Source organism: Vitis vinifera, chromosome 15 (assembly GCF_030704535.1).
Source record: "Vitis vinifera cultivar Pinot Noir 40024 chromosome 15, ASM3070453v1".
In the NCBI taxonomy this organism is placed as follows: Eukaryota; Viridiplantae; Streptophyta; class Magnoliopsida; order Vitales; family Vitaceae; genus Vitis; species Vitis vinifera.
Genome location: NC_081819.1, coordinates 2,038,007 through 2,054,573, shown reverse-complemented (window position 1 = coordinate 2,054,573; position 16,567 = coordinate 2,038,007). Strand labels below are relative to the sequence as shown.

General features: G+C 45.6%; 2 protein-coding genes across 2 annotated transcripts; both read left to right on the top strand.

The window, feature by feature from the left end:
• The first annotated feature begins 5,748 nt into the window (after positions 1-5,748).
• On the top strand, positions 5,749-6,978 carry LOC104881743 (uncharacterized). The gene has a single exon (XM_010662920.1). It carries the CDS (start codon positions 5,749-5,751, stop codon positions 6,976-6,978), a length of 1,230 nt encoding a protein of 409 aa, XP_010661222.1.
• A 300-nt stretch (positions 6,979-7,278) lies between these two features.
• Positions 7,279-7,917, top strand: LOC109124021 (RNA-directed DNA polymerase homolog). Its single transcript, XM_019225511.1, has one exon. The coding sequence runs from the start codon at positions 7,279-7,281 to the stop codon at positions 7,915-7,917; it is 639 nt and encodes a 212-aa protein (XP_019081056.1).
• The last annotated feature ends 8,650 nt before the right edge of the window (positions 7,918-16,567 follow it).

The window sequence follows — 16,567 nt, the reverse complement described above, 5'->3', positions numbered from 1 at the left end:
GGGTATATGGTAAAAATCTTTAAAACCTGGTGCCCTAAGCCTTCAATGGTTGGGAGTCACCGACCTCAATGCTAGTTACATGGGTGAATAAGTGGAGTTTAACATATTGTAGGTGCTTGGGTATTAAAAATTCATTCTCAAAAGTCCGGGGTGAAATCCGAGGAGTTAGTGGTTGAAAAATCCTTAAAGCTCGATGCCCTAAACCTTGATTGGTTGGGAGTCATCGATGGACCCCCGTTACATGGACAATTTAGAAAAGAATGCCTTCAAGCTTTGCACTCCTACAAGAAAAAATTGTGAAAGAAAAGAGGTGCGTTCTTAGCCTATTGGAGGTTGATTAGTTTGCTAAGCTTTGAAAAGAACTAGGTTGAGGGGAGAGATTAGTTTGACATACCATATCCGGAAACTAATAAATAACACATAGATTTTTGTGGAAGAGTAAGGATTGGACCTTTGGGAGTGGAAATTATTTTGAAGTTTAAATTTGCATAATGCCTACTCTTTATGAATTGTGACTAGGCAAATTATTTGATAGCTCCTATTGAAGTTTGAGTTTTATTTCTTTCATGTTCCATGTGAGAGTTTGATCAGTCATGCCACTTAAACATTTTTTGGAGTGATCAGCATGATTTTGTAAATTTATTACTTTTTTCTCTCCTTCATTGCTAAGGGACGAGCAATATGTCAGTTGGGGGGAGTGATTACTACTAAAAAAAGTGCTATTTTGTAGCTTGTAATTAACTCTTTTAAACACTCTTGAGTAGTAATTATTACCTTTTAACTCAATTGACATGTTAAGGACCCTTGCAATCATTTCTAATCAAATTGTGTTAAGTTTTGGTGTTTTTGATAGCTTTTAGCTACACCAAAGCAATTTAAGAATGAGGGAGAGCTGCATATAGTTCATGGCAAAGCTTTTGGAAGCTCAAATTCATGAAGAACCAAGCTTTGGAGCTCCATAGCCCTTTGCCAAATTCGTTCAAAGTATGCAAGGAAAGAACAATGGAGAAGAGGAAAACAGAGTGAAGAAAACAGAGGACAGCAACTGCAGTTTTCTTTCACACTTTTGGAGCACTTTCCGAAGTCCATTTTCTACATGATATATACCATTTCAAATCTCAGGAAGTCAAGAATCCAACGCTTCAAACTGTGTATGATTTGGAGCTGAAATGAGGAAGATATGGCCTTCGGAAGACAACTGCATCAGTTGAAGGACAATTTCGCACCTTGCGAAATTGGAACTCCAACGTGCGAAATTTAAAGTGGATGGCAGCTGTGCATTCGCGGTGAAGTCCAACATGCGAAAGTGATTTTGCAACTTGCGAACTTGGAGCTTAACGTGCGAAATTGGATTCCAACTTGCGAAATCAACTTGCGAGATTTTCACAAGTCACCATGCAACGTGCGAAATCTACATGCGAACTGGGATATTTGTGCACCGACTCTTTTAGATCTTTTCTTCAGATATTTTTGTATAAATTTCCATTCTTCTCCTTGTAATCCACCAACCATAAGATTTCTTAGCTAGGAAGGTTGGAAAAACTTCTCTGTATATATTCCCTTGCATCCATTGTAATAGATATAGAAGTAAATAGAGATAGATATATAAATATATAGAATAAACAGAGCCTTGCTCTGTTTTTCCTTCTCTTTCATTTTCATTTTCTTGCTAGCCAAACATTCTCTAAGATGTTTTCTCAGAGGATGAGTGGATAGGCTTTTTGTTTCTTGGGTGAAGGAAGCTAGGTGAAAAGTCCAGATGCAAAAGTGGAAAACTCTCGTGCGTTAAATACAGGTAGTTGAAGTTCATAAATGGCTTCTAAATCTAAAGTTTTGCTTTAAATCCCTTAGAATCACTTTGAATGGCCAATACATGGTAAGCTTTAGGTCTCTGTGGATGCTTATTGCTAGAACCATATCAGTCCATTAGTTATCATATACGAGCCATTGGAAAGTGGTTCAAGGTGAAGACCCATAGTGTCTAAAGCCATTAATGGAACTTGACTACCATTTCTATTGACTTTTTATGGATTAAATCTTCATTGTTAAACCTACACCGGTTCGGGAAATAACTATAGGTTAAATCCCCAATGCGAGGAGAAAAATCCGGAATTTCCCACTTTGCAGTTGGCACCTAATCCTAGTAACCTGAAATCCCAAGAAACACCTTTCTTTCTAATTTCTTTCTAGTTAATTTTAGTTACTTTATGTTAGGTTAGCTTAATACCATCCATTTTCATTCAAACTTATGTCTTCTTTTAAAGCTAACAAAGAAATGAAAAAGCACTAATTCAACTTTGAATTAATATCATTTGTGAAGTGAAAATCCATCCCAGTGAACGATCTTAGAGCCACTATGCTATAGTAGCTTTGTCTTTGCTACCCTAGTACATGGTGTAATAGGTTATAAATTTTGTTGATTAATCCCTCAATCAAGGAGCACCAGTTGGACATGAATCAGCTGATACACCAATTAGGCATGAATCACACCCTCCAATGGTTTTGTCAGTCATCCCTCTGATGATCAATCTGCTCCTTTTTGCCTAAGTCAGAAAGCTTACCTCCCTCTTTGCATGAGGACCCTTTTATAGTGTTAGAAGCTCTGTCCTCCTTTAATGGTGGGAAGATTTTTTTGGCTTGTCATGATGGCACTGAGGCGGTGGCAGAGTCATCATGGCTCTGCAGGCGACTGTCAGAAATCGTGGGAGATGACTTGCCGTCATTCCTGTCCTTTCGCTCTGCAGGCGGTGGAATGCGGGCTGTGACAGGCTATCTGAAGTGACTCAGTATGGCCCGCGTTTTACGGCCAATGCCTCCTGGGTCCGGACAACATATCCGGACAAGGGAGAGCACCGTCCGGGTAGAGGATTTGAGAGTGTCGTGTGCCCCCTTGAGGGGACTCAGATAGAGAGCTTGGCATGTCACGCGTCGCTTGGGGGGATATCGTGCGGGGTTGCCACGTGGGCATCTGGGGGTGGTCCCTACAATATGTACTTTACACATGTCATTTTATTATTAGGGTCAAATGTGGGTAGGTACCCCAAAAATGAAGAGCAGGTAAAAGAACAACCCTTCCCTTAATTCTTTCTCAGAACCGAACATAAAAAGGTCACACCTGGAGTCACGAAGTTTACAATTTATGGACCGCTTCCAATTGTGTACCTTGTTTATTCCCAACAAAATGGTGACCGACATCCTTTTCTTCTCCAAATGACACATTGATCCTGCTCTCTCCCTCTAGAAGTAGTAATCCACATGTGTAAAATGATTAATATGACCCTTTTTGGAACCGCTTCACATGGATAGATGTGGACACACACAAAGGAATATAAAATAATTGGTTTCTGGGAATTAAATACTCAACTATCTATAATTAGGTATTAACTTGTCTATTGGACCACATTAAAACCAAAAAATTAAAAATTAAAAATTAAAAATTAAAGTTCAAGTCAAGTCAAATAGACAGATGTCATGTTAGCAGTGGTGAGAAGAACCCATTCCATGGACGCAATAGAAGGGCTTTCAGTTGTTAGACCACCCCATACAGCCTGCTGAGATGGCAAGCCCCATAGCCTGCTGCTATGACCCACTACAAGAAGGAAGAAGACAAATATAGTCAACATACTTCATTATTTAAATTCGGTAAGAGTTTGAGAGACAATTCACCCTCTACTTCTCTTTGAGAGACACCTTCTCTATAAATATTATTTATAGAGAAGTTGTCTCTCAAAGAGAAGTAGAGGGTGAAGCTGTCTTGAAGGACTGGAGGAGATCAGAGGTTAGTTAATCCTCTTAAACTCTTACCGAATTTCTTCTATTGATTTCTTTAATTATGATCTTTCTCTCCAAATCTTCATATCTAATCTCTGTGTCCTCATTGTTAATTTATTGCTCAACAGGTCTAATTAAATTGAGAATATATCCAGAGCACAACCATGCCTATTCACCACGCTACCTGTGGGATCCTCCCTAAAAAGTGCCACGTGGCTCCCTCTCCCTTGGACACGCTGACGACCCCCCTTGTGACACGTGGCATCGCTCATTACACCCGGACGGGAGATGTTCCACCATCTCCGGGTATTATACAGCCGGTGCCTTCCGCTGGATAGGAGAGGAGGGCGATTCAACTTCCCCGGACAAACATGTCCGGATCCTCTGTTAACACTTACCTAGAGAACATCCGCAGCCGACGATTTAGCTTCCCCGGGCATCTTGACTCGTCAGACACTAGCGATTCGCCGGATCCATTTCTGCCCACAATAAAAAAGCAAACTCTGACAATACTGACGACCAAGTCTCCTGAACTGTCACTCATCTTTAATGCAAGATACGCTCGACAAGACATTCCCAAATCTTCTCATATTGCCTGACGCATCCCCGGTACTTAAAATCATAAATTGAGGCGGCATCCGCCGCTTGAATACCCTTTTGACAGTCGTCACCTCGCACCACACACGTCATGATTGCTTCGCCACCCTATGAGCCGCAATCATGATGATGGGACCCGCTAGCACAGCGAGGCCATACTCTTTGACTCATATATAAACTCCAAGGAGACTCTCAGGAAGGTAAGGATCTTTGACGAAACTCACAGAGCAACACTCCCAAAGGAAAACTTTATTTTCCGACAACTTTCAAAAGACTAACTTAATCATCGGAGGGTGTGTCCGGACAACCCATCCGGACATCTTTTTTTTGTAGAAGGAAGGAGGAATTACTACAACGCGTTGATCGAGATTCTGTTGCTGGCGATTACTATTGCAGCAGGGGAATTTTGCCATCAACATTGGCGCCGTATGTGGGAACCTTTCTTCTCAGTAAATCCTATACCTTCCAACTATAAAGATGACTTAGCCCACGAGGAGTCATTCTTCCGCAAGAGGTGACGAAGGTTACTTCGAGTGGAGAAACAACATGGAAAAACGCCAGAGAGAAAACGAACAGCAGATGCAAATTCTGCTTCAAGAAACAAGGAGGCTCAGGGAAGAAAACAATGTCTTGAGGATCCAAGGCTCTTCCCAACCTCAGCGCCATCAGCGGATGCAGGATCCCTATTACGACCAGGAAGCTCCATTCCCCCGAGAGGTGAGCCCAACCCTCGGGACGCATGAAACATGGCCCAACGAAACCTCGGTGCATGCTCACCATGTCCGACGAGACGAAAGTTCAGGCTCTACTCGAGTCTCGTCCAAGAGACAACGCAAGAAAAGGCCTCAAATATCTGACGCAATGCTTGCGCGTCTGGGACCCCAAACACCCTGCAAAAACAGGCCTCACACTACCATATCGCTGGATGCACGCTCCGATCCTTCAAGCTCGCCTACTTTACAGGGACATGCCGCCCGCCCACTCATGGCGCGGGTAGGTAAAGATCTCTCGCACACAGCCCCTCTAGGCTCTATCAGCAGGCATCTGGATGACATGCTCTCCATGCCTTTCAGCTCTCGTATTATTAAATATGAACCCCCAAGAGGGTTCATCGTCCCTAAATTCTCCACATATGACGAATCTAGTGATCCTTTTGATCACATAATGCATTATCGGTAGCTCATGACCCTAGACATAAGGAATGATATGCTATTATGCAAAGTTTTCCCAGCCAGCCTGCAAGGCCAGACTCTCTCATGGTTTCACCGACTGCCCGCGAACTCGATTGACAATTTCAGGGATCTGTCCAAGGTCTTCGTGGGGCAGTACTTATGCTCCGCCAGGCATAAGCAAAATATCAGCACCTTGTAGAACATCAAAATGCAAGAAAATGAAACGTTGAGAGAGTTCATGAAGCGTTTTGGACAAGCTGTCCTACAAGTAGAGTCATACAGCATGGACGCAGTCCTCCAAATTTTTAAATGGAGCATATGCCCAGGGACCCCCTTCTTCGAGTCCCTCGCCAAAAAACCTCCTACATCCATGAACGATTTATTCCGACGGGCGAGTAAATACTCCATGCTAGAGGACGACGTCTGGGCCGCTACACAGCAGGTCCTGGTAGCTGGCCAAGCCATGAGAGGCGAAACCACCAGAAGCTTCAAAGCACCCAACCATCTTGGGTCATCAAATAGGGGGCAAGATGAGCGACGCCCGCCACTCATTCGGACGCCTCTCACCAAGTCGTATGAAAAACTGCTTCCTATAATCCGCGATCTACCCGGCTTCAGGTGGCCAGGACCAATAAGATCGAACCCCTCAGAAAGGGACCGCCATAAAAGATGTGATTACCATAAAGATCATGAGCACACCATTGAGACGTGCAGAAGTCTCCATGGTCGAGGCCCATGCGCCCCAGCGGCTCCTGTTAGAGCAGTAATCAACTACATACACGGGAGACCCTTGGATGACGAGTACAGTTCCAAAAGGAAAAGACAGAGACTGCTGCGAGCAGCCACGGTTCGGGAACACATAAGGTCCATTCGGCCGGGATTGGCCAACGGGAGCATCCATCCCATAGATGGAACCATTGTTTTCCCTACTATAGATCCCGCCCGAGTGCTGCACCCACATCGAGATGCTCTCATCCTAACATTAGGAGTTGGAGACTTCGACGTGAAAAGAATCCTAGTCGACTTAGGTAGGTCCGCGGACCTGTTGCAGGTAGCGGTCATCAAACAAATGGGTTTCATACCCTCCAGCTTGGAGAATCCCGGAAGAACCTTGTCCGGATTCAACGGTTCTTCCACAACCTCACTTGGGGATGTAACACTACTGGTTCAAACCGGGCCAGTCACCCTAAATGTTCTATTTTTTGTGGTTGAGGATTTATCCCCTTTCAATGCCATTTTGGGATGCACGTGGTTGCATGGTATGAAAGACATTCCATCCACATACCATCAAATGGTCAGCTTCATCACCCAAGATGGGCAAATCGATCTTTACAGAAGTCAGCTCGCTGCCCGGCAATGTTATCAGATCGATCGCGAGGCCGGACCCAGCGCCGACCGCGAACACTCCCCCAAAGAAGCAACTGCTTCTAACCAATAGCAATTACAGCACCTGACGAACAAAGATCCCCCGGCAGCAGACCCACTGGAAGCTGTCCAGATATCAGAGGGAGGTGAATGCTTCACGTACGTCAGTACTCTCCTACCGCCAGCCGAAAGGAACGAGCTCCAAAAGGTGCTCTAACAAACTCGCGATATCTTTGCTTGGGCCCACTCGGACATGTCCGGGATACTTCCGAGCATCGCCTCTCACCGGCTCAATGTAATAGCCACCTCAAAGCCCGTTCGACAAAAAATCCGACGATTCCACCCGAACAGGCAAAAAGTCATTCAGGAATAAATGGAGAAATTATTGGACGCCGGTTTTGTAAGAGAGGTGGAGTATCCAGAATGGTTGGCAAATGTAGTGGTGGTCCCCAAGAAGGGAGGAAAATGGCGGGTGTGCGTAGACTACACCAATCTCAATGACGCATACCCCAAAGCCAGTTTTCCACTATCGCGGATAGACCAGATAGTAGATGCCACCTCCGGGCATGAAATGCTATCCTTTTTAGATGCTTTCTCCAGATATCACCAAATTCCCATGGCACCAGGAAATGAAGAAAAAACAGCCTTCATAACCCTTTACGGGCTCTACTGTTATAGAGTCATGCCATTCGGACTCAAGAACGCTGGAGCCACGTATCAGAGGTTAATGACCAAGATTTTCAAGCGGCTGATTGGTGACATTGTGGAGGTGTACATTGACGACGTGGTAGTCAAAAGCAAAACCCGAAGCAAACACACCCAACATTTGCAGAAGGTTTTTCATTTATTGAGAAAATATGGCATGAAGCTTTACCCAGCCAAATGCGCATTCGGTGTAAGCTCGGGGAAGTTCCTGGGGTTCATGGTTACCCAAAGAGGAATCGAAATCAATCCAAATCAGGTGAAAGCGGTCGCGAACACGCTTGCACCAACAAACAAGAAACAGTTGTAACGCCTCACTGGCAAACTCGTCGCTCTCAGACGGTTCATAGGTCGATTCACAGACAAGATGAAGTCTTTCTTCTTGGCACTCAAAGATGTCGACAAATCTGGATGGACGCAAAGCTGCCAGAATGCTTTGGAAGAAATCAAGCGGTATCTTTCTTAGCCTCCCATTCTAAGCAGTCCGCAACCTGGGGAAAGACTATACCTGTATCTGGTAGTTTCCGATTGGGCTGTTAGTGCGGTCTTGCTCTGTTCCTTGTCGCCCCGAGAACAAAAGCCCGTATATTTCATCAGCAAAGCACTTGCCGATGCAGAGACAAGGTATTCAAGGATGGAACAGACTGCCTTGGCGTTGCGCACGACCGCTCAAAAATTGTGTCCCTACTTCCAAGCTCACCCCATAACAGTACTCACCAATCAACCCCTCAGAAACATTCTGCATAAACCGGACATAACGGGACGGATGCTACGATGGGCGATAGAGCTGAGCGAATATGGGATAGATTTTCAACCCAGACTATCCCTGAAGGGACAATTCATGGCAAATTTTATAGCAGAACTGCCTGAAGCGCGTGCCCCGGACAAAGAATTGACTCCGGATGATTGGTGATCTCTGCATGTTGATGGGGCCTCCCGCTCGTCCGGATCAGGAGTCGGACTCCTCCTCAAAGCACCAACCGGTGAACGGTTGGAGCAATCCATCTGTCTAGATTTTCCCGCCTCAAACAATGAAGCTGAATATGAGGTCATCCTATCCGGATTGGGCCTTGCAACCACCCTGAACGCCTCGAAAGTCAAAATCCACAGCGACTCCCAGCTCGTTGTGGGGCAAATATGAAAAGAGTACGAGGCCAAGGACGAGCGCATGGCCAAATACTTATTGAAAGTACAAGAATCACTCAGCCAGCTAGGAGAGTGGATCCTTGAGAAAATCCTAAGGGGAGAAAATGTGCAAGTCGATGCTTTGGCAAGAATAGCCGCATCATTTCCCGTGAAAGAATCAACGCTGCTACCTGTATATGTTCAAGCCACTCCCACCATCGCCGAATCACGCGTTTGCAATGTGAGCCCAAAGGAATTCGACTGGGCGATTGACATCAGAGCCTATTTGCAAAAGGGCACTGCCTGAAGATCTCAAGCACGCCCACAAAGTTCGGGTACAAGCATCCCGCTTTACCCTAATCGGGGATGATCTCTATAGGCGTTCCTTCGAAGGTCCGTACCTCAGATGCTTGATCCAGCCGGAAATCCAATATGTTCTATCCGAACTTCATGAAGGCGCTTGCGGCAACCACTCAAGGAGCCGAACCCTGGCGCACCGGGCGCATTCGCAAGGATATTATTGGCCTACCATGAGGCAGGACGCAGAGATCTATGTCAGGAAATGCGACAAATGCCAAAAACACGCGCCAATCCCACATATGCCTGCTGAGACATTAAACTCAATAACAAGCCCTTGACCTTTCGGGCAATGGGGGATGGATATCGTGGGACCCTTACCCACTGCAGCCGCTCAGAAGAAGTTTCTACTCGTTGCCATCGATTACTTTAGCAAATGGGTGGAAGCTGAAGCCTACGCAAGCATCAAGAACAAGGACGTCAAGAGGTTCGTCTGGAAAAATATAGTATGTCGATTTGGAATCCCTCAAGCGATCATAGCCGACAACGACCCTCAGTTTGATAGCTCTGCCTTTAAAGATTTCTGCGCGGAACTTTACATCAAAAATCTGTATTCCACGCCGCGATACCCTCAGAGCAACGGTCAAGCGGAAGCAACCAATAAAACCTTACTGAGTGCGTTGAAAAAACGATTGGAAAAGGCCAAAGGAAAGTGGGTAGAAGAGCTGTCCGGCGTCCTATGGGCCTATCGGAGCACACTTGGAAGGCCGACAAGAAATACCCCGTTCGTCCTCGCATAAGGAACAGATGTCGTCATCCCGACTGAAGTGGGTATGCCCACAGCCCGGACTGCTGTCCAAGGTCAAAGAAATGAAGACGACGAACTTGCAAGACATTTGGATTGGGCGGATGAGGCTAGAGAGGCAGCATCCATCTGGATGGCCGCATATCAGCAAAAGATAGCCGCGTACTACAACAGGAAGGTGCGACCTCACGCTTTCAAGGAGGGGTCATTGGTGCTTAGAAAAATCTTTGAAAACACGGCTGAGAAAGGAGCCGAAAAATTTCAGGCCAATTGGGAAGGTCCTTATGTAGTGTCAAAAGCCAACGAAAATGGGTCGTACCATTTGCAAACCTTAAATGGAACCCCCCTACTCCGCCCTTGGAATGTGGCGAATCTAAAGCAATACCACCAATGAAAGAAAGATGGAAGAACGATGTGAATGAATATGTTTTATTAATAATTATGAAATTGTATACAAAAAAAAAAAGACACTCTCTGGATTACTAATACAAAGAGAAATAGCAATAAAAGTTACAAAAAGAAAAGCTCTCATTGGGAAGGCTTGCAGCGCAACTTTTCCTCCTCGCCCGAAGGAATCGAAGGGACGTCCCGTTTGATACCATTTTTCTTCATGTAGCAACGATAGCCGAAGAAGTACATTTCGTCCACCTGCTTCTGGTATTCTGTCTCGAGCTCCTCCCTTTGCACAGCAAACTTAGCCTCCAACTCTTCTTTTTATGCTGATAAACGTAACTGCAAGTCCTCTTTCTGCTTCTTCTCAATGGATACATCTGTCCGGAGTTGTCTCACCTCCCCCCTTAGCTGGGCCGTCTCGTCCTCCACCTCATGTAGGCGGGCTTCTGTAGCTTCCCCTCGGCTCTTCGCCTTTACTAGCTCTATCCGGAGAGCCTCATTGTCATCCTGAGACTTCTTCAAAGCTTCAGCACTCTCTTCAAAGGCTCTCCGGGCAGCGGATAAGTTGGCTTCGGCCTGCTCCAGTCTCGAGCGCAATTCCTTTTCACCGTTCATGCGCTGGGAGACGAAGACCTTCATGTGATCAGTAATCCGTAACAGGTCTGAAAAAAGATTGCGTTGTTGAACCACGCGCGAATACCGCTCACCAGCTGCAGAAAAACCAACAACAACAAGTTCAATTACCAGTCGTGTGAAAAACACACCAGTATGGCAAGAAACATCAAGGGAAATAAGTTATACCATTTCCGCCGCTTCAAACATTTTCGCTGAAGGCAGAGCAACATCTGAGCCGGGAGGAATCTGTTTCAGCATCTCTTCCAACTCTGCATAGCTGAAAGGGCTAGCAGAGGTGCAAACCGCGTCATCAACTAGACTCCCCCCTGACGAGGCATTATGGTGTGGCTCCTTCCTTGGAGCCAGGCCCTCATCGTTCACGACCGGCTGGATGTCTTCGGGCGAGCCCTCATCCGGGACGAACACCGGATCAGAGGGACCCTCTTCGACCACCTCCATCTGATGCCCCTCCGGATAACCCTCCTGGGCGGATGAGCAGTTGACTTCGATGGTTTCCCGAAGACGATCCTGAAGCCGCCCACTGATGTCGGACTTTAAATCGCGAGTTGGACGAGAACTCCCAACAGCCGGTCCTTGCATTGGTACAAGCACAAGGGGACTCGACTCACAAGGGGGCGACCCTTGCCTTTCAGCCCCCATTTCTTGCATCGAAGGGGTCGCAAGAGGCATCGGGTCAGGGCAAGAGGCCCCTGCTGCGTCCGCATCCTGGTGGGGAGTGCCGGGCTAATCCACTAAGGTCTCTTCCTCCACTAGAAGATCCAATCGTACAGCCGCTGGCATGGAAGGCCCCGATCCGTTTGGACCGGGACGACGCTCAGATGAATCGCTTGAAGGAGCGGGCGAGCCGGAGGGGGCGGGAGATCTTATTACTATTCCCTTTGTGGGAACCTTCCTCTTCTTTCCCACTGGGGCACGAGTAGGAGGAAAAGGCGCAGGGCGTTTATCACCGGGTGCCCTTCGCAAGGTTCCTTCTTGCCTCTTTTCCTCTCGTTGGTTAAGAAGTGTTTGGCGTGCCTGGGCGTCCGCCTCGCGCGCCTCCATCGCCTCCATGTAGAATGGGAGATCTTTGAGAACGAAGTGTTCTCCTGCCACCACCTTTTTGGGCAGCCACCTTGGGAGTATGTTGAGTACATACGGCTGGGGCTCTCGGGTAACCGAGTGGAGATTCTGCTCTGAGAGAAGCGTTTGACAGCTCCTCTCGTCTGCCGCAATCTCAAACAGCCTGTTCAACCGGTTGAACGAGGCTTTTTCCACCCACTCCACCAGCTTCCCCATTCTATCCTTGTCTGCACCCAAGAGAATAAAGCATGTTAGCCACCTTATGATGCTTATCTAAATCGCAACCGTAGGAGGACAGGGGGCAACTTATTCATACTTGGGGTCTTCAATGACTGGTTGGGAGCGAACTGCTTGTTCGGGTGCACCGTCAAGCCCGCCCATGTGCCCTTGACCAGCATGTGTCCTTTGGCGGCCCCCTTGGTCGAGTCAGGAAGGCCGGTCACCAGATGAAGTGATGGAATGCTGGCAACCAAGCTGTAGATATCATTCTATTCTTTCTTGACGGAGTAGGCGAATAGGACCTCCAGCAGAGACAGGTCCAAGTTAAACAGCATATCCAGGACGCTGCAGCCCATCAGTACCCGGACAACGTTGGGGTGGATCAGAGTCGGTGGAATCTGGGTGTAGTAGAGGAATTGCTTGAAAAGCGAGGGGAGCGGAAGGCGAAGTCCCGCATTGAACTACTCCTTGGAAAAGCAAATGGAGTTGTCCCCCGACTTGGCGGTCGACACAGCATCGCCCTCCAGCAGACGAATGGACACTCCGTTTGGGATGCCGAAGCAATCCTGGAACTCCTTCTCGTTTAGGAGCTCAGTACAGTTGACTCGCCCGCCCGAACTGCCTTGTCCAGCCGCGCCAATCGCCTCTTTTCCCTTCTTCGAAGACATAGTCGATTACGCAAAACCTGCGTTACAAGAAAGCACCGGTCAAAATGCATTTGGTGTCAGTCGCATCGTCAAAACCCTAAACCCATGAACCCTAACTCGAAGATTATAGCAACATCTCACAAACCCGCAAGAAAAATCATTCTCTCAGCAACCTCACATTCAAAGAAACCTCTTAAAACCCCCAACCCCAAAGTACATCAGGAACCCCTTGCCAGTCCCCAGCACAACCCGACCTCTTCAAAGACTCGGACTCTAACCAAAAACTACCTATACCGCTTACTACTACCATCCCAACCCATCCCCTCAAGGGCAAACAAACAACACCGCAAGCAGCAAGATAAAAGAGAAAGAAAGATTGAAATGGCAAACCTTGCAAAAATTTCTAAGAAAAGTCGAAGACTAGTCGCCGCGCTTTCGAACTTTTTCTAAAGCTTTTTGGAAGCATTTGGAAGGTTGGAAGCAGAATGAAAAGTATCAACAGAGGGCCCTGGGCCCCTATTTTAGGAACAAAGCCCCAAGTATTCCCCCAAACGACAGGAAACCTAATTGCACCAAGTCCCGAAACGACACACCAGCTGGCAGAGTTTTCAAAGTCGGCACGCCTCACTAGCTCCCGCAACGAGAAAACGCCACGTGTCATTGTTGTCCATATGAAAGAGAAATTTTGTAAAGGCAACATTTTTATCCCGCCTTTTCTGACCGGGCCAGACATGCGTTATAAAAGGGGGCATTATGGGATCCTTCCTAAAAAGTGCCACGTGGCTCCCTCTCCCTTGGACAAGCTGACGACCCCCTTTGTGACACGTGGCATCGCTCATTACACTCGGACGGGAGACGTTTCACCATCTCCGGGCATTATACAACCGGCGCCTTCCACCGGATGGGAGAGGAGGGCGATTCAACTTCCCCGGACAGACATGTCCGGATCCTTCGGTAACACTTACTCAGAGAACATCCGCAACCGACGATTCAGCTTCCCTGGGCATCTTGACTTGTCAAACACTCGCGATTCGCCGGATCCATTTCTGCCCACAATCAAAAAGTAAACTCTGACAATACTAATGACCAAGTCTCCTGAACTGTCACTCATCTTTAATGCAAGATACGCTCGATAAGACATTCCCAAATCTTCTCATATTGCCTGATGCATCCCCGGTACTTAAAATCATAAAATGAGGCGACATCCGCCGCCTGAATACCCTCCTAACAGCCGTCACCTCGCACCACACACGTCATGATTGCTTCGCCACCCTATGAGCTGTAATCATGACAATGGGACCCGCTAGCATAGCGAGGCCATACTCTTTGACTCATATATAAACTCTAAGGAGACTCTCAGGAAGGTAAGGATCTTTGACGAAACTCATGGAACAACACTCCCAAAGGAAAACTCTATTTTCCGACAACTTCCAAAATACTAACTTAATCATCGGAGGGTGTGTCCGGACAACCCATCCGGACATCTTTTTTTTGTAGAAGGAAGGAGGAATTACTACAACGCGTTGATCGAGATTCTGTTGCTGGGGATTACTATTGCAGCAGGGGAATTTTGCCATCAACACTACCTTTAGCCGCCGACAACAACGAAGTCTAATGGCCACTCCCCATAAAGCTATCCTGGCCCTTCTTAGCTTCATACTTCCCTTGCTCACCAACCTCATTAATTTGAAGTTCCAGAATGAGTCGAACTCTGTATTTCGAGCCCATCCCATGACGACCTTGGTGGCTATGGCTGGTTTGTTGGTATTTGCCTTGTCATTTGGAATCGAGCCCACCTTCCATTCTTTTCATCTCTCTCCTACCTGTGCTGCTGTCTTCAGTACTACCATGGTATTTTCCGGTTTCCTCTCACTGGCTTCATTTGCTTCACACTTGTTCCCAGATACATGGAGACCTGAGATATATGTCATCTACCTCCTGCTTTCACTTGGCAACTGCTTGTATGGGCTGGTCCGAAAGTGGTGTGAGTGGGTTCAGCAACGGATGATGGACAAACTGCAGACTTTATTCACAAGGATGCAACAATGGCCGGCGAGAAGGAGCCCACCAATTTTACCCCTAACCAACATGGATACACGTTAGAGAGGCCATATAGGTAGAATATTTCTTAGAAACTGAGTGCTTTAATATATTCCATGTTGGCATAGGTATATGATTAAATAAGCAAATGGAGTTGATGCTTAGTAATAGTAGAACAGCTGGGCTAGATTTCCAGACATTATTTAAAACCCCAAACACAGTTTTGGTTGGTTTTAAAGAAAGGGTTTGAGTGATTTTATGTTTGTTACATGTAATGAAATTCCTTGATTTCTCATTCTTAACATTAGCATTTTTTTTCTCTCTTATATACTCTCAACAGATATAAAGTATTCACGAATTAAGGGTTTTAAAAGAAGATTCAATCTTCAAATATGGAATAAATGGGAGTAGCCCATTCAATAAGATATCAAAGGCCTAATAATTTTTCAAAGTTATATAAGTAAATGATGTCATGTCACAGCTTAATGTTTTTTTTTTAATCCCGCAATAGAAAAAAATGACTTGGATTATTTTAACTGAATATAGAGCTTTGAAAGTGAAAAGGGCACTAACAGTACGCGTTATCATCCTGCAAGACAAAAGTTTGGTGTCTTTAGCATCCATTAGACCAGAATAGGGTGAAATTGCCATCCACCAAACCAATATAAATAAGTGAACTTGAACAAAAGAGTGCCGTCATGAGTTTTAGTATCCTATAATGGATTTTTGATATTTGTACCATCTTTTATACAATTATTTATAAAAATAATTTAAATTTTAAAATATTTTAAAAATGAAGTTTCTATTACGAATCACTCCACCCTTGGTTTTAGGGATTAATTCTCATCTGTATTTTATCATACAATAGTCAACATTCCTAAACTGTAAAACCAAATCACACATTTTCCCCATTCAAGACTTTCCCATTCACATTTGTATTCTACATATATATACACTTGTAACTAGATGAATGAAAATTGTGTAGCTTTTCATTCTTCAATTGCTTTGCTATTGTGGTATCAGAGCCCATAACTCTAAGATAACAAACTTGATCCTCTTCAAGCCTCAACCTGTCCCCCTTGAATTTTCTTCCTCCTACACTTCATCTCCAAAAAGCTCAGTCATGTCTGAGTCTCCGAACGATCATCAAGGCTAATACTAATCTTCTTTCTCAAACACCAACTCTCATTGCAATCAACACAACCACACAAATTCCACAAAAATTGTCAAAATGAGGAAACTATGCTTCATGGCATTAACAGTTTACCAACCTTTTCTATGGTTATGATCTCTTAGGATATCTAGATGGAACACTCCTACATCTGCCCGGAACAACAATAGTTTCGGGAACAAACACTGATATTGCCAATCTTGATGATCATAAGCTTTGGATGCGACAAGATCGTTTAATCTTGCATGCTATTCAAACCTCTGTTACAACTTTGGTTTTGCCAATTGTATCAAGGTTCAATACTGCTATTGAGGCTTGGAATAAATTGGAGATGACCTACGCTGATAAGTCGCATACTCGTATGCTCGACCTTCTCGATGCCCTCATGAAAGTTAGCAAAGAAGGAAAAATAGTAGCTAATTATATGCAAGGCATAAAAATTATCATTGATGACCTTTCAATGATTGGTCATCACTTGAGTGATGGAGAAATTATCATTCACTCACTCAATGGTATTGGTCCGGAATAAAAAGAACTTGCAACCATCATTCATGCTCGAGACTCATCA